At 38.8% G+C, this 27,806-nt stretch overlaps 1 protein-coding gene across 1 annotated transcript; it reads right to left on the reverse strand.

Moving 5' to 3' along the window:
• Positions 1–890: 890 nt before the first annotated feature.
• TMEM244 (transmembrane protein 244) lies at positions 891–27,806 on the reverse strand. Its single transcript, XM_055310145.1, has 6 exons — positions 27,684–27,806; positions 27,494–27,571; positions 25,871–25,958; positions 22,250–22,381; positions 20,503–20,547; positions 891–1,123 (listed from the first exon to the last, which is right to left on the reverse strand). The coding sequence occupies exons 1-6, from the start codon at positions 27,804–27,806 to the stop codon at positions 891–893; spliced, it is 699 nt and encodes a 232-aa protein (XP_055166120.1).

The raw sequence follows: 27,806 nt of genomic DNA on the forward strand, positions 1-27,806 counted from the left end.
TTCTTGGTCACCTGTGTCATTGAAGTGGAGACAATAGCTGCTGTGAGAAAGAGTAAAGAATAAAATGGAGGGTAAGGGGAGAGGAGAAGGATTAAGCACATAGTTCTAATATTCTCCTCTACCCTGACCTTCGACTCTGTGACCGCAGCAGCCTACTAGGTACGGTGCGTCGCCTCCCAATTCCTTTGCACTCGAGCACCGGCCAGCTGCAGCAACTCCAGCCTGTAGACTCGGCGTCCAAGTATCGCAGACCTGGGAACCGCCTCCGACGTGTCTGGTCCCCGGGTGGCCGTGACACTGCAGCCTCACCCCTGAATCCTCAGCTCTGCCCGTTACAACTGAGCACCTTCCCATTTGCTGCAGAGCAGGTGCCATGCTCCAGGCACCGTCAGGTGCTGAACGTATGATGGTGAGTGCACGCTCAGGAGGACACAGATTTTGTCTGCAACCAGTTCACGGTGTATTTCCAGCAGGTAAAACAGTACCTGGTGCAACGAGAGTCTCAATGAATATTTGTTCAGAGGATGATAGCGCTGTAGGTTGCTGAGTCTGCGGTGCAAGCGGACGCCGGCCATGGCGAGCACAGGCGGGGGCACCTGTGGGCCCGGGGCTCGATCCAACCAGCGCCTGAGGCCCGCCCGACCCCAAGTCTGCCTGCAAACCTGCTTGCGTTTGCCATTCTCGGCTACCTGTCCGGCGGAGCCGTGTCCTTCTGTCCCACACCCGCGGCTGGGCCCCTTGTCCAGCCAAGCGCTGCACCGTCTCAGCCATCGGGGCCGCTGCTCCCAACTAGAGGGGGGATCACGCCAGCAGCTCGCGGGGCCTACAGGGCATGTGGCATCCCAACCGCACCTTGTCCCCGGAGTCCCCGGTCCTTGTCCCCGGAGCAGCTAGACGAGCCCCCAGATGGCGTCCCCAGGCCTGGCTGCCCTCCCGCCGTGCTGGCTGCCTTGCAGTCCAGGTGGACCCAGGCTGTTCAGGCAAGTTCTCCAGGAACCAGCACCCGGGCTGCCAGCCCGGACCATGCCCTTCTCAGATGCATCACTATGACCAGAAACGTCCCCCCGGGGAGTCAGGGGTAGCTCCGGGGGAAGAGCATCCCTGAGCCCCGGCAGCTTCTTTGCTTTTTTTACATGATTTTGGACAAGTCACTTATATTCTCTGATTCTCTCTCTCGCTTTCCTTTTTAAATTTCCCTCTATTTTTAAAAAGATTTTATTTTTAAATCTCTACACCCAGCATGGTTCATGGGTGCTCAAGCCCACAACCCTGAGACCAAAAGTCACGTGCTCTACTGACTGAGCTACCCAGGCACCCCACAGTTTTCTCTATTTTGACATATCAGATTCACAGAAAAGTCACAAAAATAGTACAAAGCGTTTCCATATACCCCTCGTCTAGGTTCTCTAAATGTCAACAATTTCCAGTGCTTTCCCTTTCCTCAATCTCTGTGTGTACTTGTGTGTGTGCACACCATCCACATCGATTTTTTTCTGAAACAGTCAAGAATACATTGCAGATGCAACGCGCTCCTTCGCAAGAGTACGTTAGCGAATATTTTCTACAAACGAGGAATTCTTTAGTTGGTTTTCAAACAATGAATTCTTTTTTATTATTATTATTATTTATGATAGTCACACAGAGAGAGAGAGAGAGGCAGAGACACAGGCAGAGGGAGAAGCAGGCTCCATGCACCGGGAGCCCAACGTGGGACTTGATCCCGGGTCTCCAGGATCGCGCCCTGGGCCAAAGGCAGGTGCCAAACCGCTGCGCCACCCAGGGTTCCCTAAACAAGGAATTCTTTAATTAGAGTGCAACGATCAGAATCCGGAAGTCAACATCGAACCACTAGTATGATGTAGTCTCCGGACTTTATTGGGGTTTTGTTGATTATCCCAGGAATGTCCCCAGATCATCTTGTTTACTTATTTTTTTAAAAGTGAGGTATAATTGAGACACATCAGGGGAGTCGCTTCAGGTGTACAACATAACGACTCGACACTTGCGTATGTTGTGGAACATTCACCACGTTAACTCTATTTACCATCTGTCGCCCCACACGTTTATAGCATCTTTTTCTTGTGATGAGAACTTTTAAGATTTATTTTCATGGAAGCTTCCACATTTATGATACAATATTATTGACTGTACTTAGCAGGTTGTACATTCATCACGCCTCCATGGCTGACGGAACTCCTAACTGGAAGCCTGAATGTCCTGACCTCCTGCCTCCTGAACACCCCTGCCCTCTGGCAACAGGCAGTCTGTTCTCTGCGTGGTGGCATTGGCTTTGGTTTTGTTGGCTCATTTGTTCTGTTTTTTAGATTCTGCTTAGGAGTGAAATCACATGGTCCTTGTCTTTCTTTGACTTAGTTTCCTCAGCAGAGTGACCTCAAGCCCGTCCATGTGGTCACAAATGGAAAGATCTCATCCTTCGTACAGCTGAGCCACACTTCCTCGTGTATGTGCACCCCATCTTCCTGACCCCTGGCCTCTCGCTGGACCCCGGGATCGCTTCGATGTCTTGGCTCTTGTGTCAGTACAGCAGGAAGCATGGAGTGCGCGGATCTGAAAGTACCGTTTTCGTTTCCTTCAAATAAATGCCCAGACGTGGAATTGCTAGACCATGTGTTATTTCTATTTTGAGTATTTTGAGGAAACCCCATCCTATTTTCCAGAGAGGCCACGTCAATTCACATTCCCATCAACGACACGCGAAGGTTCCCCTCTCTGTGTCCTCACCGACACTTGTTGTTTCTTGTCTTTTTGCTAACAGCCATTCCAGGTGTGAGGTCATAGCTCATTGTGGTTTCGATCTGCATCTCCCTGATGATGAGTGATCTTGAGCATTTTTTCATGTGTCTGTTGGCCATCTGGATGTCTTCTCTGGGAAAATGTCTATTCAGATCCTCTGCCCATTTTTTAATTAAATTGCTTTTTTTAAAAAAAAATATCGAGTTGTATGAGTTCTTTATGTATTTTGAATACTAACCCCTCCCTTGTTAGATATATGATTTGCAGGTATCTTTCCCTATTCGGTAGGTTGCCTTTTTATTTTGTTGATTGTTTCCTCCTCTGTGAAGAAATTTTTTGGTTTGATGTAGTCCCATTTGTTTATTTCTGCTTTTTCTGGAGCCAGATTTGACCAAATATCCTAAGACCAATGTTAAGGAGATTACCCTATGTTTTCTTCCAGGAGGTGTATGGTTTCAGGTCTTACATTCAAATCTTTAATCCATTTTGAGTTAATTTTTGTGTAAAGTGTTAGACAAGGGTCCAGTGTCATTCTTTTGCATGTGACTGTCCAATTTTTTTCAAAACCACTTATTAAAGAGACCATCCTTTCCCTGTTGTATATTCTTGGCTCCTTTGTTGTAAATTAATTGGCATGGGTTTATTAATGCATGGGTTTATTTCTGGGCTTCCTTTTCTGTTCCATTAATCTATGTCTCTGTTTTTATGCCAATACCATACTGTTTAGGTTACCACAGCTTTTTAGTGTAGTTTTAAACCAGCAAGTATGATGCCTTGAGCTTTGTTTGTTTTTTCCTCAGGATTTCTTTCATCATCTTGGATCTACTGTGGTTCCATACAAATTTTAGATTGTTACATTCCTGTGAGAAATACCATTGGAATTTTGATAGGAATTGCATTGAATCTGTAGATCATTTGGGGTAATATCAATGTTTTAGCAATATTAATTCTTTCAGATCATGAGAGTGACATATCTTTCCACTTACGTGTGTTTTCAAATTCTCTCACCAGGGTCTTGTAGGGTACCAGTCTTTCAGTGTACAGGTCTTACACCAGCTTGGTTAAATTTATTCCTGGGTATTTTATTCTTTTTGATGCAATTATAAAGGGAATTGTTTTCTTAAGTTCTCCTTCTGATGGTTCATTGTTAGGGTATAGAAATACAATAGATTTTTGTTTATTTATTTTGTACCCTACAACTTTACTGAATTCATTAATTAGTTCTAACCATTTTTTTTTGGTGAAGTCTTTAGGGTTTTCTAGATTTAAAATCAAGTCTCCACAAAGAGTGATAACTTTACTTCTTACTTTTCGATTTAGATCACTTTTGTTTCTTTTCCCTGCCAAATCACCCACATGATGTCCTTTTCTTAAAGATTTTAATTTTTACTTGTTTGAGAGAGAGAGAATGAGCACAGAGGGAGAGGGAGAAGCAGACTCCCCGCTGAGCAGAGAGCTCAATGCAGGGCTTGACCCAGGACCCTGAGACCATGACCCCAGCTGAAGGCAGGCACTCAACCAACTTAGCCACCCAGGTGCCCCACACATCATGTCTTTTAAATTCCCTTTACTCTGGAAACATTTGTGGGTGTTTCTTTGAATTTTATGAAATTGGCACTTTTGAAAAATATGGCCCAGTTATTTTGTAGGATGTATCTAAACCTTGGGGTTGTCTCTTATAACCTTACGATCAGATTCAGATTGTTTGCTTATGGCAGGAATTCCACAGAAGTGATGCTGGGTTCTCTCTAATGCATCATGAAGGAGGTACATGCTATTAATTAGTCCCATTTCTAGCCTTGTTAACTTGGGTCATTTGTCTAAGGTGGTATCTGCCAGTATTCTCTACTCTATTTCACCCTTTGCAATTAAAGAAAGATCTTGTGGGGGATATCTATTTCTCCTTAAACTAGATGAGTCCATTATTTTTATGAGACAGGCAAATGGCAATTTAAAAATTCCATCAATCCTTCTGGATTTATGAGTTGGCTTTCTCCTATAAGGAAGGAAGAGTTTAGCTTTTTCCCCAGTTTGCTTGCTTGCTTGTCGATTTTACTCATGGAATCTTATTTTATTAATAGTGTATAATCCTTAAATTTACTGTCTTTATTTTGATACTCAAATTGTCCTGGATTTTGACAGTGGGAGCCCCCTCAGGCTGTCTCCTGTGTCTGTTTGATGTCCCCATCCTCTTTTGGTTACTTTCTGACATTTTGGCACCACATTTTAGACTTCCCTTATTCTTTCCCTGATCCAACCTGTAGTTAATTACTTTCCCAGGAAACACTGTTTTCTTTTAGTGAAGAATAGTATTTAGAAAACAAGATCTGGTGCTATTTCTATTGTAGTTTCATTGCTCCTAGTCCTCTTAGAGGACAGAACTGGGAGACACACACACACACATCACACATGGCCATGCACGCTCGGGTCTGTATACCATGTATGCACCCAGTGTGCTTCTACATGCACGTATGCATGCACAGGCCCGAGCATAGCTATATCCATTCAGATCTGTCTATTCCTGTCCCCATGAGTCCACACTCATATCTACAGCTCCAGTCCCACACACCAGGGCTTATTCTCTCATTTCCCTTCTGTAATTATTATTATCATTTACAACAGGGAGAAATCTGGCTTTGACTATCAAAAATATATGTCTGTATTTGTTCAATCCTAGAATATATAAAAAGTAATTTCAGAATGACTAACCTGTGTTTCTGGGGGAAAAAGAAGCCACTCTGGCCACTACTTAGAGTCTAATAGTTTGCATACTTATTTTTACACATGAGGTTTGTTGATATATTTTATTATATTTTATTGAGATTGAGTTTGATTTATAAATTTGCTTACAGGACTGACATTTTCATGATGGTGAGCCTTCCCATCCAAGAATAAGAATGTTTTTCCACTTGTTCAAGTCGACATTTATGTCTTTCAGGAGTGTTTAAAGTTTTGCTCATATCGGTTTTGAATATGTATTGTTAAATATATTCCTGAGTATTTTATCTTCTTTGTTGCTATTGTAAATGAGGTTTTCCTAATAATGTGTTCTCTACCCAATTATCATTTTTATAAATAATTGCTATTGATTTCTATGTGTTAATTTTATAGCCTGCTATATTACTAAGTTCTTTGTTTAAGTTTATCATTAGTTGTCTAGGGTTTTCTGGGTATGAGATAGTAACATCTGCAAATAGAGATAATTTCATTTCTTTTCCAATTCCTATACCTCTGATTTCTCTCATCCAATTGCTTGACTAACATTGCCAGCACAATGTTAATGACAGTGGGAACAGTAGCCAATTTCATGTTGTTCCTCTTCTTTAGTGTTTCCCATTAAGTAAGATGCTGGCTTTGGAACCAAGGAATGCATATATTGTCATCTTAAGAAGGTATTTATCAAATCCTATCTTTTGACTTTTTTTTTAATCAGGAAAAGGTGTTGATGTTTTTCAAAAGCTTTTTTTTTTTACATGTATGGAGATAATGATACAATTTTTCTTCTTAAAACTTTTAAAAATTTTTATTTATTTATTCAGGAGAGACATAGAGAGAGGCAGAGACACAGGCAGAGGGAGAAGCAGGCCCCATGCAGGGAGCCCCATGTGGGACTTGATCCTGGATCCTGGGATCACGACCTGAGCCAAAGGCAGATGCTTAACTGCTGAGCTACCCAGGTATTCCTTTTCTTAAAAATTTTGAATGGCACATTATACTAATAAATTTTCTATTTTTGAAACGACTTTATATCCCTGAGACAAATTTTACTTGATTGTGTTGTATTTTTTAAATAGGGCTTTGGATTCTCTCTGCTAATATCTAGCAAAAATATTGTGCATCAATATTCATAAGTCATATTGGGTTGCAATTTTCTCTTTTTGTACTGGACAGTACAGGGTTAAGTGTTAATGTTATACTTGCTTCATAAAAAAATTAGGATGTTTTCCTTCACTTCCAATGCTCTATAACATGTAACTATGGAGCACTGAGACTACATGATCTCTGAAGGTTCAGTAGTGTCTTTGAGCTTTCTAGCACTAAGTGAGACAGCTATAATATTTCCTTCCAGGGAGTTATGAAATAAATTGTTTTGATGAACTTGGAAATGCTTTACAAAATATCACATCCCTAGCCATATGTTAATTATTATAACATGGGTAAGAACAAAGTATAATGTAGAATGGGCAATCGAATCTGGCTCAGTTGGGAAAGAGGTAGAAGGTTTCATAGAAATTACCTCTTAGTTCAGTTTTGAATGAGGAATAGGATTTTGTGGAGCTGAGAAGTAAATATTCTAGGTAAAAGAAAGCAGAACTAAAGACATTGAGGCTTATGACTAAAAGTCACCAAGTTTGTGATATATAGTAGTGATATAATAGCTGACACTTTTTACATATATTAGTTTCTTTGATTCTAAGTGAGAGGTAGGGCGAGTATTATCTCGATCCTAAGGTCACAGAGGGCAATGACTTTATGAGTGACAGGACCTAGCACAGGTCCTGGCACAGAGTGGGTATTTGATAAATATTTGGGGGCATTTTCTGATAATACAAAACTACAATAGAATATTTGGGGTTTTTTTTGTACTTCCCTCTGTTCCTATATTACTGTGTATTTTATAACTAAACAATTATTACCAATATGTAGTATTGTTTTATAATATCATATTGTCCATTCATTGTTTCATTTATGTTTATGTTATATTTACAACGAAACTGTAGCTCACTTTAATAGGTAGGCTACACATTTGCTGTTTAAACTTCTTATTTACAGAAACCCTGTTTTCATTCTTGTATTTTACTCCCATCAAGTCACCCATGGGTTTCAAGGGAAGCTGACACTCTCTTCAATATACCTATTCTCCATAGGTGAGCTCAGATTGTCTTATGCCAAACAATATATCCCATTGCTCTGGCCACAGTGATTGGTTCAGGACACAATGTGAAATAAATAAATTTCTGAGAAAGAAATATCCTTGCTCTTTCCCATTGTGTCTAACAAGGAAGAGGAACAACCCAGTGGAAAACATGAAATGAAACCTGCCAAGAATGGAGCCCCTATGAGGAAGCAGATTAGAAAATAGAGAACAATAGATCAAATATTGAGCTACAATTATAAGCCTCACCTGAAGCCAGCACAGTTCTAGACTTTTCAAACATATAAGTCAATAAATGACAATTTCCTTTGTGATTGGGAGAACTCATTTGTAGGAAAAGTATCAGTTAATAACCATGAAGATAAATGCACATGACTAGTCCAAATGACAAAGCCAAAACTTTGTACCACTTCTCCAATCCTTTTCACTATATAATTAGGAGCACAAAGAAGAAAAATGAACATTTTAATTTAAACTTTCATAAAATTATCAAAACAGATTCAGTTTGGATTTTATAAGTGATAGGAAAATTATATTTCATTTATACAAATACATCCTGTAAAACTCGAAGTGTGTTTAAGCCTGGCTTCACTGGACCAAGCACATCGTTAGACAACATATTTGTCCTCACAGCAAAAAGGAATCACATCATGGTGATTGAGCTTCACATGACGATGGTGAATTTCACCTGTTTATTTTAAACTGTATGATATATAATCTATCTCGTTTGTGCTGTGATATTTTGAAGCTACATGTGCAACAGAAATTCCTAAGGGTTAGAATCTTCAGTGAGCTTATAACATTAGTAAGTTTTCAAATTATGATAGACCTCTGCAAATTTTCTTTTTTATTATAATATTTTTATCATTCACTATTAACTTTAGATTCACAAGCAACATTAGAAATGCTCTTCAAAATAGGCTACCTGAGACTTACCTTCCTATGCCCAGTCACCAAGTATTCCCATTTAAAAATCCTATTTTCATCAACCTCATAAATTTAGTCATTAAAGAACTTCAATTAAGCATGTGCAATGTCTTGTGCAGGCTCTCAACACCGTTCTCCATGGAGTACAATTAACAGGAAAATGGAGAGGAGTAAGTATTGGCCAGGATGTGGGGGCACAGTCACTCTTACATATTGCTAATGGAAGTGCAAATTGACTTTGATGTGCTATTTGGCCACGTCAAGTAAAATTGAAAATAGACTTTGATTACATCAAAGTTTTATTTTAGGCGTTTACTCATTTAGTAAGAAGTTATGTGTTGTAACTACCTAAAATTAATTTTTCTTGATTTCTAATATGATTGGTCACCTTTTCACAGGTATATTGACTTTCTTTACTTTTTCTTAACTTCCAGTTTATATCGTCATTTTTTTGTTGTTGGATTACTTGTATTTTCCTTTTTCTTTTTTTTTTTTAAGTAGGCTCCATGTCCTGTGTGGAGCCCAGTATGGGACTTGAACTCACGATTCTGAGATCAAGACTTGACCTGAACTGAGCTCATGAGTCAGATGCTTAACCAAGGTTACCCAGGTGCCCCTGAGTTACTTGTATTTTCTTACTTAATGTACAAATGCTTTCTATATTCAAGATAGTATTCTTTTGTATTTATATAAACTGCAAGTAACTTCACATTGTATTATTTATCTTACTAGACATGTCTCCAGAGGTAAGGGAAACAAAAGCAAAAATGAACTATTGGGACCTCATCAAGATAAAAAGCTTCTGCACAGCATAGGGAACAGTCAACGGAACTAAAAGGCAACCCATGGAATGGGAGAAGATATTTGCAGATGACATATCTGATAAAATGCTAATATCCAAGGTCTATAAAGAACTTATCAAACTCAACACCCCCAAAATAAAAAATCCAGTTAAGAAATGGGCAGAAGACATGAGCAGACATTTCTCCAAAGAAAACATACAAATAGCCAACAGACACATGAAAAAATACTCAATATCTCTCATCATTAGGGAAATCCAAATCAAAACCACAATGAGCTATCACTCACGCTAGGCAGAATGGCTACAATGAACAATTCAGGAAACAACAGAGGATGTGGAGAAAAGGGAACCCTCTTACACCGTTGGTGGGAATGCAAACTGGTGCAGTCACTCTAGAAAACAGTATGGATATTCTTCAAAAAGTTAAAAATATAACTACCCTATAACTCAGTAATTACACTGCTAGGTATTTATCCAAAGGATACAAAAATAGTGACTTGGAGGGGCACTGCACCCCAATGTTCATAGCGGCAATGTCCACTATGACCAAAACAGGAAAAAAGCCCAAATGTCCATCAACTGGTAAATGGATAAATATGTAGTATATATACACAATGGAATATTACTCAACCACCAAAAAAGAATGAAATCTTGCCATTTGCAACAACGTGAATGGAACTAGAGGGCATTCTGCTAAGTGAAGTCAAGGGTCAGACACTTAACCGACTAAGCTGCCCAGACACCCTGATTTTGTTGCTAGTTTAAATAAGATCTTTATTTGAGATATTTCCTAATTGGCTCTTGCAGAGGGATACTATGATTTTTTTTTATGTTTATCTTGTTTCTTACAACTTTGCTATGTTCTTTCAATGGCTCTAATGGAACTCTGTGTCTACTAAAAATGAGAATCTCTTCACTCACTTCAGGTTCTTGAGGATATCCCAAATGACACTTAGGGTGATTGGAATGGGAGGAGGTAGATTTTTCCCTTTCATGCGACTGAGACAGGGAGGCAAGCCAAGGACTTTAGGAGGTCCTGAGCCTACAGAAACACCTACAATGACTGCCCGTTCTAGGTGAGCTGAGGCTGTTGATGTGGAAGGCCATTAGATTTGTGTCAAATCTTGCCCTGACTTTGCCAATCTACACTGTCAGAGGCAGCGTGTTCAAAGCTCTGCTCTTGGTGTTAATCCTCCTTTATGACTGGAATTTTCCACAGTGGCTGAGATCTGCTGCTGGCTCTGGCACAAAGCTTCCTGGCATTTGCCATGACCAGAAGCAGGCATTAATCTACTTGCAAAAGAATAATCTTGCCTAAAAATGTAGTACAGAAGGATGGAATAAAGAAGGGGAGAGCAGCAGTCATCTCACTGATCAAATAAATATGACAATTCCACAGTGGAAGGATGCTCACCGAAGGGTCAGCAAGCCCACCTTGCTCCTTGGGTCTGTCTGTAAACGAGTACCTGCATCAGTACACCTGTCAACGGTATGTTGTATGCAGCGCTTAACACAGTGTGCCATGCTGCGGTAATCAGAAAAACCTCAGTGTTTTCCAGAAGTTTTAAAAGGCACCAAATACTAATTTTTCTGCCTTGTGCCAGCCCTCATTCTGTAAGCGTCTGAGTCATCTTATTATAGTACTTTCCTAGAAAGAAATGCCTATAATTTACAGCCAGGTACCCCAGACACGCTCATTAGAAGACTTGCTGACTACTTGGGATTGCTAGAAAAGAAACTGCGGGTCCAACTTGATAGCTCCTATATAAGTCTTAATTTGCTAAAATTATGTTTTAGTGTCAAATAAAGGACTGAAAATACCTCATCTAAAAACACTGTAAGAGCAGCAAATGAAGAAAATGTTATAAAACATTTTGGGGGAAAACAAAGAGGGAAGCTATTACAATGGGATCAGATACATTTCGACAGTCTCTTCTGGAAACAACCAGTTAAAACCTAAAATCATTCTCAGAGCTAATTTAAATCCTCAAACCATTCAAGATATAGAATGATACACGGCGGTGAAAGCCACTGTGACCGTAAAAATGGTCATATAATATGGTAGGCGATCCCTCCTCCAATTCCTGTGTGGTTCCATTAATCCCCCTGGAAGCTGATAGTTCCTAGTCCTCTACTACTACCGTGCTCCTCCCAGTCTGAAACCGTGGTATTAGATATCCGGGGGAACCTCAAGACACCTTTACAAGGAAGGGAGGGAGGAGCTCGGTTTCCAGATTACAAATTTCTGCGATTTTTTTTTTTTTAATGCATGGCCCGTAGAGGTCCACATTTAAGAATTGTTGATACTAGACATTCATGAAAGGAAAAAATAAATAAATTTCAGTCATAGGCCCAAGAGAGAAGTTACATTTTTTTTATGCGAAAGAAAATAAAGACACCACTACATCGTATATTCCCGAACAACGTCCACCCAGGCCTCGTGCAGGCTGGCCGGATGCGTCTCTGGGTTCTCTCTCCACCTTTTCCTTCATCCTGGGATCCAGCCGCCATGCTGGGCTCCATTCCTCTCCCCACCGAGGCTTTGCTCCTCTTACAGTCCTCTGAGGGCGTGGTGGAAAAGGACTCCCCGCCAGCCGCTCCAGGATCGCCAGGCGCTGGGGTGCTGGTGCCAGGCCAGGGCCCAGCACCTGCCCCCCCGCAGACGGTGTCCGGATTGCACAGCTCCGTCTGTTACTAGCAAACTGATGGGTTTTGGGATCCTCTTGGTTTCCCGGTGCCATGGAACAGTTGATTATCTGAGACCTGGGGCATCAGATCCAGCCATGACCGTGGAGGAAAGCTTGTCCTTGACCTCTACTATTTCTTTAGTGAATGGATCTTTCTACCCTTCACAACAGCTTAAAACTTACAACTCAACTTGATTGGGGCCCCTGGGGGGCTCGGCCGGGTAAGCGGGACTCTGGAGTCTGGCTCGGGTCAGGGTCTCCGTGTCCTGAGATCAGCCCCATGTGGGCTCCACACTCATTGAGGAGCCTACTTCCCCTCTCCCTCTGTCCCTCCTCTCACTTGTGCATGCGCTCTCTCTCTCAAGTAGATAAATAAATCTTAAAACAAAACAAAGGCCAGCCTGATTGGGAGTTATAATGTCTGCAGATGACACTACTTCCGCCTTGTAGATGGGAAGGAGAGCCCTAGACCTACATCGTCTGGTACAGCAGCCACTAGTTTAAATATAAATAATTCAAATTGAATAAAAAATTCAGTTCCTAAATCGTTGTAGGAATGTTTGAGAGCTCAGGAGCCACAGGTAGCTAGTGGCTACGGTACAGGACAGCCCTGATCTAGAAACGTTCATAGCACATGGAAATGGAAACGTTTGTCACTGCAGGAAGTTGTTGTCTACTCTAAAACATACATAGAGCGTGTCCTTTCCAGCAGTGAAATTTGGCCCTGAGAAGAGATTAGATGTCTTCTGATGTGGTGAAAGTTTGCAAAGTCATTTGGGATCGTTTAGGGTGATAACATTTAGGGACATGTCAGGAAAACAAAGGAATGGTTGTTTTTCAAGTAACAATAAGGATTTTACTTTGAACACTGATACACGTGAGCTGTGGTTGGAACTTGCTGGCTCAGAATGTAGAAGGCATTTTTAGAGGCCAGTGTGGGGGAGGAGAGGAAGAAAAGAGAGACCTGGTCACTGGTCGCAGAGAGGAGGAGAGCAGGGGTGTGCAACGAGGAGCCCAGTAGGTGTGCTGTGGTGGGTGTGATACAGCACTCTTCCCCATCTCCTCCCCCCGAAAAATCTCCTATAAAGTACACATTACTCATGGATACCTTGGGAGTTGAAAATGTTGTTTTTCTGCATCTGCTCTAACACGAGTATGGGGAAGGTGTAATGTGTCCAATTATGTTCAACTTAACCATTGCTTGCTGTGGGGGATCCTCTTTCTCCAAGGGCAATCTGTGTATGTCTTTTCCGTTGGCGGGATCAGCACAACAACCAACCCCGCCCCCTGCCCCAGATGGGCCAGTGTTTGACATATTCCCAGAGGCCTCCGACATGCAACGAATTGATGGATTGTCGCCAACAGAACAAGGAAAAACGAACTTGGTTTTTCCCCTCATTTACAAACATTTATGGGCACATGATATGTCTGATACGTCCCAAACACTCTTCCAGGAGCTGGCTGTAGGATATTGAGCAAACCATACCCCTGCCATCATCGAGCTTAAATCTCTTCTCCTTTTATGTCCTGTCATCTACCCAACAACAGTTAAAGATCTAACAAGGACTAAGTATGTTGCTTTGCCTCTGCTGCGTTTGATCATTTCCAGTGCCAAGCATGAGAGTCCGAGAACCTGGCAAAATATTTGTTGGCTGGTTAAATGAAAGGATAGAGGATAGATGGCTGGGTAACCAGTGTCCTGTACACAGTAGGCATTTGATCTATATTTGTTGTTAAAAGCCCCTGCAGAAGTAGGATGAAATTAAATTCCTTTAAGTTAGAATTGGCTTTCTGACCATCTTAATTTAGGTCTCAATTACAGAAATCATTTTTGTAACTGAAGCATTGATATGCATTGTAAAAATAGCATTTTATTATTTTTTTATTTTTAAAAAATATTTTATTTATTTATTCATGAGACACACACACACACACACACACACACACACAGAGGCAGAGACACAGGCAGAGGGAGAAGCAAGCTCCATGCAAGGAGCCTGACACGGGACTCGATCCCAGGTCTCCAGGATCACGCCCTGAGCCGAAGGCAGGCGCTAGACCGCCGAACCACGCACGGATCCCCAAAATAACATTTTAATAGACACACATTTATAGTGTAAAAATGATAATTTTTTTTGTGTTGGAGGAGTATTATAAAATAGGGAGTCTCTGTCTTCTGGCAGGAGAATAAATAGGTTCAAACTTTCTGAAAGGCAACCTGGAAATATTTTTCTGTAAATCAAAGACATTCATGCCATATGACCTAATAATTTTATTTCTAGTGACCCAATTTAAAGAAATATCTGTGAATGCAAGTGAAGGGCTACCTATTTTCTTAACCTGAGAAAGAATTATAAAGAAATTAAGCATCAATAATAAAGAAATGGCTATCGGGGCACCCGGGTGGCTCAGTGGGTTAAGTGTCTGCCTTCAACTCTGGTCATGACCCCGAGGTCCTGGGATCGAGGTGCACCGGGCTCCCTGCTCAGGGGGGAGCCTGCTTCTCCCTCTTCCTCTGCACGCCACCCCACTCATGTGCTCTCTCTCTCAAATAAAAAAATAACATTTTTAAAAAAGAAGTGGCTACGTAAGCTTTTATTCACTTATATTGCACACACACAAACACAAATGTTGAATTGAGATTATGAATCATCTTTATTTTCTTCTTCAAACCTTTTATATTACTCTATTTTGAACAATGAATAATATATTATTGTGATAACTTCCAGGAGTGTTAATGTATAAGAGATATACAGGAATAGTAAGAGATATGAGCTCAGTTTTAAATAAGTGTGATACCGCTTAGATCAACAAACTGATATTTTGTTCAGGTTTCGCTTAAGGTAATTATTGGGGTAATATTTTTAATTTCTTCCTGTTTGAGTTATTGGTCATATGGGAGAGAGTGAATATTCTTCATCAAGAAGAGAGTCAGTTGGTAATTGACTGTTTTTAAAGATGCTTTGGTCCTCTTGTTACTGAACTACCAGAACATTTAGATAGAATAAAGGAAAATCTAAAAGAAACCGCTAAGGTAAGAAAAGCATAATACTTGGAAAAGTTGTAACTTTATTGTCCTCTATTAAAAATGTGAAACATTCTCAAGTTTTTACATCTTTTATGAAGCTTTTCCCTGCAGTAGAAAATTTCTATAGAAGAATTACATTATCTTCACATGAACCAAATTGTATTTCCTCTCTTTTCTGAGATTTTTGCCACAGCCATATCTGTAGATGCTCTTGTTACAGATTTATTTACCTAGCAATTCAGGTTTCTGACGTTTATGGAGCAACCACTTTAGGAAATGCCTTTGTTTTTCCCAAGGGTGTTTGTCACAAAATTCTCTGTTTCATAGTATACATGTTCTCATTACTTATAAATAAATGAATTTATTTATTTATTTATTTATTTACTTACTTACTTTTAGGGAGGGAGAAGGGGAGAGAAGAGGAAGGGCAGAAGGAGGGAGAGAATCTTAAGCAGGCTCCACCAATGCAGAGCCCAACATGGGACTTGATCTCACAACCCTGAGATCATGACCCCGAAATCTTGGCCTGAACTGAAATCAAGATTCAGATGCTTAATCAACTGAGACACTCAGGTGGCCCTGTTTGTATTACTATAGAAAAATCCCTACATTACTATAGAATAATCCAAACAGCCTTTGAAATGATAAATTCAGCTGCTGGGGTACATTGGCTTAACAAAGCCCATTAGATTTTAGATAGGAGTCTAGTCTTTACACTAGAGCTATGAAAATAGTTCATATATTTTTTTTGGGGGGGGAATCATTGTCAGCAAAAGTAAAGATATTGTTTATTCATTTGGGAAATAATTATTTTAAGTAAAACGTTACTAAAGGAATATGCAAATTGATTTACGTTATACCACAATGGTATGATAACTTTAAAGGATATTTATGGAAAGGTGAGGCAATTACGACAGATGACATTAAAGTATTACCTTTTTAAAAATTATGTAAATAATTTCAGTCCTGCTTGAAAAATCTGCATCAAAATACTGGGTAGAATTCCATCTTCTTATGATTCTGTGAGGGACACTGGAGAAGCATGCTAAGTGGGCATGACTCTTGGTCTTTGAGTTTATATACAGTTCAAGGCAGTAATAGCTAAAGTGAATATTTAGTTGATATGTCTGATATATAATATATTTAAGCTAAAATATGCACTCTAGTTGTATTTTTAATTTTTGCGTCAAGTGGTATCATCAAATCAATAATGATAATCATTTTAATAAGGGAAGAAAATTACAGATTATACTTGTGACCAAGAAAGAAAAAAAATAAAGAGAAGGATTTACACAATAGTAATTACCTGAGCAGATGGATTCCTAATCCTAGAAATAAACATGCTAATTAAGCTACACTACAGAATGACAAGATATTATGGTCTTCTGAGTCTGGAAAGATTGTTATTCTAATTTACTAGTGTAACTTAATTCTCAATATATTAAAAAGTACTTAATCAACCAAATCTTTTTTTAATTATCAAACTTATTTAGGCAGTTTTAATGTTTCTGTAAATTTCTTCCATGTGTTTCTTCTATAGGGGCAGACTTTCTCACCAGTGATTCATGGCTTGTTTCATATTTGTATTTTTCATAGAGCAGGATTGAGTTTTGTTATGTATCTAAGAAGACATTCTTTTCTGTCTGCTGTCAGTGAGATTTTAATTAGGGAATTAAAGATCATAATGCTGACCTGTTCACAGCTATCCTATGCTGCCTTCCTTTAAAGATGAAAGAAAGTCTTTATTAATAATTGGGATTTGCAATTCTTGGACTGGTTTAGATGAGTTACTGATTTTGCTACTTCCATGACTAACTATTTTGGAAGAAAGTAATGGGAAGATGGAAAATGATAGATGGAAGGCAGAAGTTTGTCGAAATAAGTAAGTGTGAGAAAGAAGCCAGGAAGAAAGTATCATCATTTTCATATTTACCAGTGCATGAGGAGTTTGAATTACCTAACCAGTAATTGATCAACATAAAATGTTTTTGGAAGGTTACCTGGAATACATATAATTAGCATGACATTTCTTAGTGCTTGGATGCAAGTCATTATGGAAGACAGAGATTTTTTTTAAGATTTTATTTTAAGTAACCCCTACACCCAACACCCAACGTGGGGCTCGAACCCACCACCCCAAGATGAAGAGTCACATACTCCACCGAATGAGCCAGCCAGGCGCCCCAAAAGCAATAGATTTTTAGAGCAAAAAAGAGTCATCCAGGAAGAAATTCTATAGCTGGTTTAATTTAGTATCTAATTGCTTCCCAAAATGTTTCTGTGTGGGACTATATGGGTGGAGGGGAAGTGGTGTATGTTACTTTCCTGTCTTTTCCCCTATATTTAGATTTTAGTTGTAACCATGGTATACACTTTTTTTTATATCAAAAGATATCTTAACTATATTTGAAAGTGGTAAATATTTAAGACAATTATGTAAGTGTAACTGGCCTCAGTTTTAATCTAATTCAACAAACATTTATTGAATAAACATAAGCCTGGCGGTAGAGAGATATGTAACCTTAAAAAAAAAATCTGGTCCTAACCCCTTAGACCTTGTTACTCAAACTGTGGTCCATGGACAAGCAGCACAGGCATTTTCTAGGAATTGTTAGATATACAGAATTTTAGGGGCAGCTGGGTGGCTCAGCAGGTTAAGCGCCAGCTCTTGCTTTGGGCTCAGGTCATGACCTCAGGATCCTGGGATCCAGTCCCGCACCAGGCTCCATGCTTAGTGTGGAGTCGGCTTGAGGATTCTCTCCTTTTTCCTCTGCCCCTCCCCCTGTACTCTGTCTCTTTCTAAAATAAATAAATCTTAAAAAAGAAAAAAAGATATGCAGAATTTTAGGCTCCATCCCAGCCCTTGGAAACCAAAATCTACATTGCAACAAGATTTCCAGGTGATTCAAATGCATACTAAATTTTGAGAAGCACTATGTTCGAAGAACATAGTCTAAGCAAAGAAACAGTTTTTTTTAAGGCAATAATTTTACAAGAAATGTGCTACCTCAGAAACAAATACTGCAGACAGTAATAGAATCTGATTCCGCTTATAGAGACTTGTAATGGTTTTAACTCCACTCTCTTCTATGCTACACTTTCCACATGACACATCAGCATTTTCTAAACTGTGTCTCTGGGTCAAATACACCTGAGAAATGGTGCATGATCTATACCACTGCTTAGAGATGCCTTGTTCCCAAAAGCATGTGAAAGATTCTGAGAAGTCCTAAAAGACACGTCTGTTTTACATAAACCCAGGAATCCACAAATATACTTAAACATGCAACTTTCTTGCCTTGCACGGTACCATTAAAATACTCCAGAACTAGTGTTCTGTGGAACACACTTTGGCAAACGCTACATTTTATGAGTTGGCAACATTTTGCTCATGAATACCTTACTTGGATCCTTCTGCTTTCCATTAACATCTCTTTCTCCTTTTTTATAAAGTATCTAGAATAAATTCAACTTTGAATATAGGTGTGAACAAAAAAATACAATTTAGCTCTGACACAATGTATATAATAATATAGGAAGTCTGAGGCAAATTAATTCAGCTGTTTCGTTAAAACCCATCCAGATCTGGATAGATAAAGTTGTCTTTGAACAAACAGCGTGCGAAAGCCTGGCCTCCACATATCTTTGAAATTAAGCCGGATCCTGCAAGTAATGAAAGGGAAGTTTTGGTTAACTACCAATAATGAATAATTCATTGGTGAGATTATGAATAAGAACAATTGTCATGACTAAAATAATGTTCCTGAAACTGACATAGCATTTGAAATAGGGCAGTTTATAGATTCAGCTAAGAGACAGTAGGTATATATTCTGTGCTGATAAATTGTTGAAATTCAAAACTTCCTTCAGGGAATAGATGCGTGGTTCTGTCAAATTAATAGTAAGGAGCCCTTAAAACTCAGAAATTCAAAGGCAATGAAGTCAAAGCACATGCCAAGGATTTTACAATTCTCAATTCTGTTAGCTCCTCAGACCTGCCATTTGTTTGTGTTGCTGCTATTTAAGGTATTTTCTCTCTAATTATAAAAGGAAGATAGGCTCTCCTCTACCTTAGAAAATATTTTTTAGTATAGAAAAGACTTTGAAAACACAAGTCTACCTACCTGAGCTATTTGGTTAGTTGAGGATGCCTCTAGTTCTGACTTCATTGGCCCAATGATTCTTGTTTGTTTTAAAATATTAATCCAGCCTAGCAGGGCTCTCATAAATCTGCTCCTCCTTGTACGGCAGTAACAGTATAACTCCCACTGGAAGGTCCCTGAGGTAAGAGCCCTCCGTGGACCAGAGGCTTGGCAGGACTGCACGACGTCTTCACCCAAGACATGCAGCCAGGGGGAAACCCCGAGGTAGAGTTTCCAAGATGATTAGCCACTGTTCTTCTAATTTCTAATTTTTAACTCAAAGAAAATCACAGAAGTTGACCTCAGACATCATTTGGCCACCGTTCCCTGCATTAACCCAACCCCAGTTCTTAAAATTGAAATCGCGACCCAGCTATTTTAGCAAATTGCGGCTGGCCATTCCAGTTTGCCAACAGCGACTCTCCCTGCCATCCAGGTGACATGTGATGGAATTGCCTAGGGCTTAGTAAATCTTGTGGTTTTGTGAAGAAAATCCAAGAGATAAGTTCTTGTTTTTCATAGAGAGAAAAAATCATTTCTACACATACTGATAGCATGTCTTTCCGGTATCTTCTTTCTGATTCATTTAAAAATGTGCATTTTTGAAAGCCTCATGCGAAATAAAACATCAGTACCTTCTGCATGTGTTTCCTGTGGGAACCAAACAATATTGCAGAAGCGCATACAGTAGGACGTACAGATATGTAGGGGGAGTGGAAAATTAAACAGTAGTGAAGGGAGCAAATGGGTAATGTAAATTATATTGATACTATAAACAGATAACTTGGCTTTGGGGACAGTAGTGTGGTAAAATGCTGCATTTCCATTTCTTATCATTACGCCTGACAGTACCTAGATAAAAACCATTGCCAAATTTACTGAAAAGGGGAAATGCAAAAATATTTGTGATCCACACCTGGCTTAAGCTAGAGTAAAAGCTTTAGAAAGGTCCACTGGAACTTGGTCAATTTTCTTACCAGATGTATAATTGACAAATTAGGTTGTTCACATTTGTGAGAAGGAAAAAATAAATGAAATGACACAGTGCTACTATAAAAGGAGGGATGCTGCTCATGTTGAAAGAGAACAGAAAGAGTGTGTCACAAATATATATCCGATGTTTATTCCCATGTAATTCAAGAATGATGAAACTGAGCACTCTTCTAGTCCAATTACCTGCCCTACATAAAAATATTTTGATGCCTCCACTTTATATATGAATATTTATATTGAATGCCATACCTACACCTATGTGTACAATACATATGGGTACTGCACATATATACCTAAAGCAGCCCACCAATGTGATGTCAAAGGGAATTCCAACATAACTGAAAAAGAAAAAAAAAGGTGTTGTTCATTTTTAAAATATGCATTATTTTTTACACATGAAGAAACACTTCTGTTTGGTTAGATCACATCCGCATGACAAGGGGAAATTTTATTCACATTCATGAAATCAAGTAGCCACTAAGCTGTACTTGAGATCATCGTTTAACAAGTCACTTATTAAATCAGACACCTGAAACTCCTCTTCTAGAAAAGACGATATGGATTGTCAGGGTCTTGGGTCAGCTCACAGAGTGGATCGAGTGCTAGGTACCACAGGTAGTCCTAAGGCCATCCCGGAGCCTCCATACCTGACTTTCTCTGGAGTTCTGAGCCATTTCACTCTGAACTCAATTCTATTCAACTGTGTTTCTTAAGTATGTAACTTTTCTGGGTCTGGAACCTATGACCCATCTCAACCTTGAAGACTGAGCTACCCTATGCCCCAGAACCCTTTGGCAAATATCCCACGGCTGTCTTCCACGTAAATGTAAGCCTTAAAGTAAGATAAAGAACTTGAGATAATGGGGCTTAGTGGTTCTGAAAGCTACGAAGGGAAGGTATGTGTCTGGTGCCAAGGGGATTGATATACCAGCATTCTCTGATAACGGTGATGCTAGGACATAACCACTCATTTGGAAATTGTGTACTCTTAAGTTGGAGAATGATGAAGCCATTAATAGATCACAGCACTGAAAAAAAATGAGTGAGTTAAGTTGCTAATAAATAATAACAACTTTGAATTATAACTTGTGGTTTATTAACACCCATCCTTTGACTTGTATCTTTTTTTTTTTTAATGGAAGATAGAAAGGGAGAGAAGTTACAATTGAAGCACATGATGTCGTGAGCACTGGGTGTTACACTCAAGTGATGAATTACTGAACAGTCCATCAGAAAGTAAGAATGTACTATATGCTGGCTAATTGAATTTCAATAAAAAAAAGAAGAGTAAATTTTGAATGGATGGATGAAAAAAATGGATGAACTCATTTACTGAGTAATTATTATATGCTCAGACACTATTTCAGACAATTTCTCACCCTCCTTGAAATGTCCTAGGTGTCCCGCTCCATAGAGGAGGCAGCTAATGTAAACAGTATTGTGACTTCCCTTAAGGACTACACACCTCATAAAGAGGTAGGATTGGAATTTGAATCCATTTTCTTTTGACTCCAAAGATCACAGGTAGAAATAAAACCCCTTAGTTTCAGAAAGTAGTATTCTTGGTAAAATAACTATCATTGGGAAGTTTGCACGCCCGGCAGTGTGGGTTTCCTTAGGTCCCCGCTCCCAGGCTTTGGTCAATTTCTTCCTCAAGGAAGGGTTTTGGGAGAAGAGTATTCCAAACAGAGGCAAACCCTGTACAAGCTGATGACAAGTTAAACGTGAGAGGAGAATAGGAAACATCTACATTTCAGTGCAGTTTTGAATCAGAAGATGCAACCAATCGAAACCTCTCCCAGGAAGTGCTAGAAGGACTTAGTGGGCAGGAGAAGTGAGGGGAGGGATGGAGAACTAGCATGGCACCATCAGTTTTTATTATTAAGCCATCAGAGGATAATATGCATATAGCAAAATTTGACTCTTGTGAAGCGATTTATTTATTTATTTATTTATTTATTTATTTATTATTGTGAAGCGATTTAGGTACAGATTCAGATCTAATATATTTTCTTTGTTTCTTTGTTTACTTTGCTTTGCTTTGCTTTGCCGAAGTGATGACAGCATGAAGAATAGTTACTGAAATAGCATAATCCCAGACCCGTTCTTCTACAACCAGAACGAAAAGCAATCCGCAAACAAAGTAGGTGACCTGCGTTGAGACTAGAAGAACTGCAAATAGAATGAAGACTATAATTATTTGGAACTAGAGAAACTAACAGTTCTGAAACACGGTTAGTTAACAGAACCATTACAACTTACTCTGCGAGGAAATTTTGGTAAGATGTTTCAAAATACTCCATCTCCTAACAGCCCTCAAATTTGGGTAAGAACTTTTTAACGTATTCTGCCTCTTAATAATTCCTTGACTTTTAGAAAATAACAGGATATAATTTGTTTCACGTTCTTTGTACTCATCACTTTAAAGGTAAATACAATAAAGAAAGGTTACCATGTAATCAACACACGTTGATCTATATAGTTCGACTGCAGCTGTCCAATTAAGATATATTAAAAACTAATGAGAAATACAGATCTGAGTTTTCAAAAATGAAAAAAAAAAGAAATGTAAGAGTTCATTGACTTATAACATTTCTTTGGTACCAATCACTGCCTTTCTTGGAAATGAGTTCCTTGGCGTCTTTGTAATGAAGTGGCAGTTCCCATAGTCCTCAGGGACACATAACCGGGGACCCTGGATGAAAGGAAGCCTCATGAATGACTTGTGTGGATAGAGGCACTCTTCTAAACCACCCGATTGTCTCAGAGTCGTCTCCCCGAACACGTATAAAGAGCTAGTTATTTACAGGTCAGGACCACAAATCTCTAAGAGCCTTGAACATGTGAAGGGTCAACCTTTTGCGCCTTGTCTTTGATACGGATATTTAAGACTATAGTGCTTTCGAAGGAGAGATCCATCAAACATATGTGACAAATATATGTGACCTACCATCAAGGTCCCTTTATAATGATGTCATTTTCAGTAAAAATCACCTTTTTTTTTAAACAAAAATGCAGCAAATGATTGAGATGTTCTAATAATTCAGGAATCAATGAATCTAGATGGGCAAACTCTCCATTTTTCAAAGCAAAAGGTAAAATAATCACGTTATATCCCTTGTGCAGAAGTAATTTATTAACCAGCAAGCCAGCGATTGTTTTGTGGTGAGCGAGGCACTAGCCAAGTGAGCAAGTCCCAAGTGCCACACTTTTGAAAGGCCTTACACTGATTTCGCCTCAATTATATTTAATTTCACTTAACAGGTTTCAAAAAGTTGAAGGGAGAATTCATACCGACTCCTTTTCTATTATACGGGAATAATTTTTTTAGTTCAGCATGTCCTGTTCCCTAAAATCTAGGCTGAGGAAGGAAGTACATTGATGGATCATATTGACAGCACCTCTTCCCAGCACGTTTCCACTTCTACCTCTATCAGTGGCTCACGCAGCCTCCAGATTATTAGAGGGAAATGGAGAGGCCTCTTTTATCAGCATTTATAGATTTTATAGGTTAACTTGCAGCTACTTGGAGACATTGATTTTAGTCTTGAACAAGCTGTATTTGCATATATTGATTTACAAAAAAGGCTTTTGCTTTGTTTATAATATGAAAGAAAGCATGATTTTTAAAAAGTAATACAAAATTTAAAATCAGGATACCAATGTGATAGTCTTGCTTTTTAGCTTAGGAGGTATAAAACCTTGAGTACAATTTTAACGTCTGGGTCAGTCTGTTTCTCTTTAATTAGGAAATGGAGTGCTATCTTTTCTACCTCAAAAAATTGTTAGGAGGATTTTAATTTAAAATGAAAGCAATTTGTAACCTATTCTCTGCTATGCAAAGGAACGATATTAGTAATCAAAATGTTTTAACTAGACTTAAACTTTCCAGTGTCCTTGCTAAACCTACTCCCCTGGGTGACAAAATCATTGAAACAGATGAGAAACTTGACCCTAACTCCATGCCCCAGGCTCTGCGATTACTCTCCCACTTTATCTCTGAGATTAAAGTCTAAATTCTCAAAGTAACAACTTTGAGGAGTTAGGGCAGTTATCTCCCCAAGCCCAGAATTAAAGATCTAATAGGCTAAGGTTTTATTGATATCTTTGTATAAATGTTAGTGTTTTGTGAGAGGAGAGAATGATATAAACTGTGCCAGGCATCCTGGGGATCTTCACTAATTTCTGCTATGTAAAAACACAGCCTTTCCAATAAGCTGTGTCATTCCTATCTTTCATTGACTAACCCAAAGGCAAGAATTAAATAGTAACAGTTGAGTTTTAAATCCCCTTCCAAAAAAAACCCCACATAGACAGCCCTTACTTAACTCTTAACTGTGACTATTTCCTTATCAATTGTGGACAGTTTTGATAGAAAATAAGTTAATTCTACGTTCAATAGGGAAGCACATAAAGAGAAAGTTAAAGTAGAGTGTTAGGCCTCTTGCGTCTCATTAGAATGAGAGTCTTTTTCCTAACATATTCTTCGTCTATTCAAAATTGAATCGATAAAAGCACCAAAGAAGGTCACCCATTCGAGGACGTTGTTCTAAAGCTTTTCAATTCGAAGTCAGTAATTCTAACTGACCAAGCCTCGTGTACAAGTCATATTCAAAATCTGGTTTCTTTGTCTTCAGGCAATTTTTGTAGATTTGCATATTTGTTCCAAAAAAAAAAACATGTCCAGTGGTTTTCTAAAGAATCGTAATGCTTAAAAAATCCACAATTCATTAAAAAAAAAAGTAGGATGAAATTTAACAGACTGTTAAGAATAATTATATTTAGAAAGTAAGTTTATGATTGAATTTCTTCTTTTTCTCCTTTCTACTTGTAGGTATTTTATAAGCTTTCATTAATTTATGTGTATTATTTTATAATGGAAATAACATTAGAATCTCATTTTTCTAAAGATGGGACAAACCATGAATCCCCCCAAAACAAGTATGTTTGACATGTATTCAATGCAAGTAGCTGTTATTATTAACACATATGAGGCTTATGAATGTAGTAGGTATCAATTAATAATTATTTTTTCAACTGAAATTATGAATTTAAAAGAGATACATTTTTCCTTAGTATACTCTCACATATCACTTTTCCTTCGCAATGTGTTCCCCCCCCCCATTTTGGAAAGAAAAATCAAACTAAGCAGAAATGTACAAAGCAGAAAATGAAAGTCCTCTGTCATCCCAGCTGGGATATAACAGTTTGTTGCATAATTCTCCAGATTTCTTACCACTGACACCATGTATTTTACTCTGTTCTACAAAAATGAATAATTACACTACACAAACACTATTGTCGTCCTTATTTTCCATGCCATATCTCATGAGCATTTCTCTACATCAACATATTAAATCAGTCTTCTTCCTCTTCCTTGAAAGATGTTTAATGTGCAAAATATTTGCCTACAAGATCATCAAATAAAAATTCCTATAATAATTCTATTCATTTATTCCACTATTCCATCCTATCCCACCTTTTAGGAATAGCCACTTTAAAATTTGTGATGGCATTTTTCCACATTAATTTTTGAAGTCAGATATAAGATACAGATGGCTGAGTGGAAGGCCTGATATCTTACAAATTTTTATAAAACAAAAACTATTTTGTTTTTTGATGCATTTAATTCACTAATTGACAAAGATTGGAAATTAAAACCAATTACCTTTAAATTTGTGTTGAGCCATAAGGGGTTTGTTTTGAAATCAAATGGTGCCAGGACATCCAACTCATATGCCCTGAAGATGTTACAAATGAAAATAGTTTTCTCTGGGGGCCGCAGTTCCTCCTAACTTCGAATATCAAGGCTTTGAATATCGCTCTTCACATAAGTTATTAGTTTTATCCACATTGTGGCACATTTAGGAGCTAGCTGACTTGCATGGCAGCCAAATAATCTTTTTATCCACATTGTCTTATTTGTCCAGTTAAGTCCACCTGGTGGGCTTCATTGTATTTTAGGTCTCCGCTGTAATCTTGAAAGTCCTTTCTATTAAATATGGGAGGAGAACTTAACCTAATTCTGTGGCAAGAGCCTAGGCATGGAAATGCACAAGACCCAGGCTCCAACCCAATGGTGTTGTGAAACTGTGAATTTGGGTAAGTCCGTTCCATTTGGAGCGGAACTTTAGTGTCTCTTCTGTAAATTGAAAAGGTTAATCTCTGAGATCTCTTCCTGTTGTAAAATCGGAGTCTATAAATATACACCCTCTACTGTGCCTGTTGTAGTTGTGTGCAGCTGGTCAATCAGTTAGCTGCCTCCTGGAGCTTTAAGGCCCAAGAACTTAAAATTCCTCTCCTCTGACTCACATTAACTACAAATCCCTGAAATCAGGCTCAGAGAGCCTTGAAGATTCTCAGTTCTTCCCTGCTCCAGGCATGGCCTCACCATCTTCCGTCCCAGGAACAGCTGAGACTGTATGTGAGCAGCAGATGCTTCCTCAGTGGGTTTGCCTGCAAGCATGCTGAATAACATTATTCCCATTGCAAAAGTTGGTATAATTATTTTTGGTTACTAATTTGCATATTGAAATCAAAGGGTCCTAACTCCTTGCTTGCACAATAAAATTAAATTATGTAAACACTCTACTTCTTAGAAATTATTTGTAAAGCTACATTCAGGTATTTCAAAGCAATCAATATATTGGCAACCTTAATTTGTAGAGACAAAATTCACCCATGGCAAGTCAAAAAAAAAAATTACCCCCCCCAAGAAAGCCTCACAGTGCCATAGCAATATCACTGAAAATACACATTTTACCTTGTCCTCATAATAACCCTCTTTTGATTAATTACTTCCATTTGACAAATGAAGGCGAGAGAAGCTCTATGGCTTAGTTAAGATTTTCCAAAAAGTTAGTAAGAACCTAGGCCAGAATTTAGGTCTCCTGACTCGAGTCCAAGAGAGATTTCCAGTATGTATCAGAAAATATTTAAATCTGATGCAGATTATCTCTACATTCCCTTCTAATTCAAATCTGCTCTGATTCAATACCAGCCCAGGGAGTAATAGGTTCACTTTCTTTCTATCACCATCTTCCAAAGAAGAAAGAGTAACAGTCTTGTCTGGTCCTGTCTACCCACATCATTTCATGATTGTTGCTTTGATCATTTTTGAAGATGGCACATTTGCTATTTTTCCTTTAAAAAGGTGCAGAAATATATCATTTTTAAAACATTGTATCCCCTATTCCATAAAGGCATGCCAAGTACTAAATATAGACTCCTTTCATATTCAATCTTAGCTTTTAAATTCTGTTTGAAGGCAGCTTTCCTGAGCATCATGCAGCACATGCCCAGGACCTCATAGTACACAGTGTGGAAGAGGATGACACATATAAGAAGATTCTGCAAAACAACCTGCAGAGAACACAGACGTGAGCTCCAAGAGCCTGGGCTTTTTCACATGGTTGTTGGTAAGGAGTCTGACAAACAAAAGACGATGGATGACCCCTAGATAGTGTTGGCTAACTTTGTTTTGCTTGGAGACCCACGGGGCGGGAAGGACTTCAAAGTCCACGGTGAAAGTTTTTCTGACTGGAAAGGCTGGCGTAGTCCGCATCTGCACCAGGATTGGTTCAGTACGAAAATCCAT

This window comes from Nyctereutes procyonoides, unplaced genomic scaffold (genome assembly GCF_905146905.1).
Source record: "Nyctereutes procyonoides isolate TBG_1078 unplaced genomic scaffold, NYPRO_anot_genome, whole genome shotgun sequence".
Classification (NCBI taxonomy): Eukaryota; Metazoa; Chordata; class Mammalia; order Carnivora; family Canidae; genus Nyctereutes; species Nyctereutes procyonoides.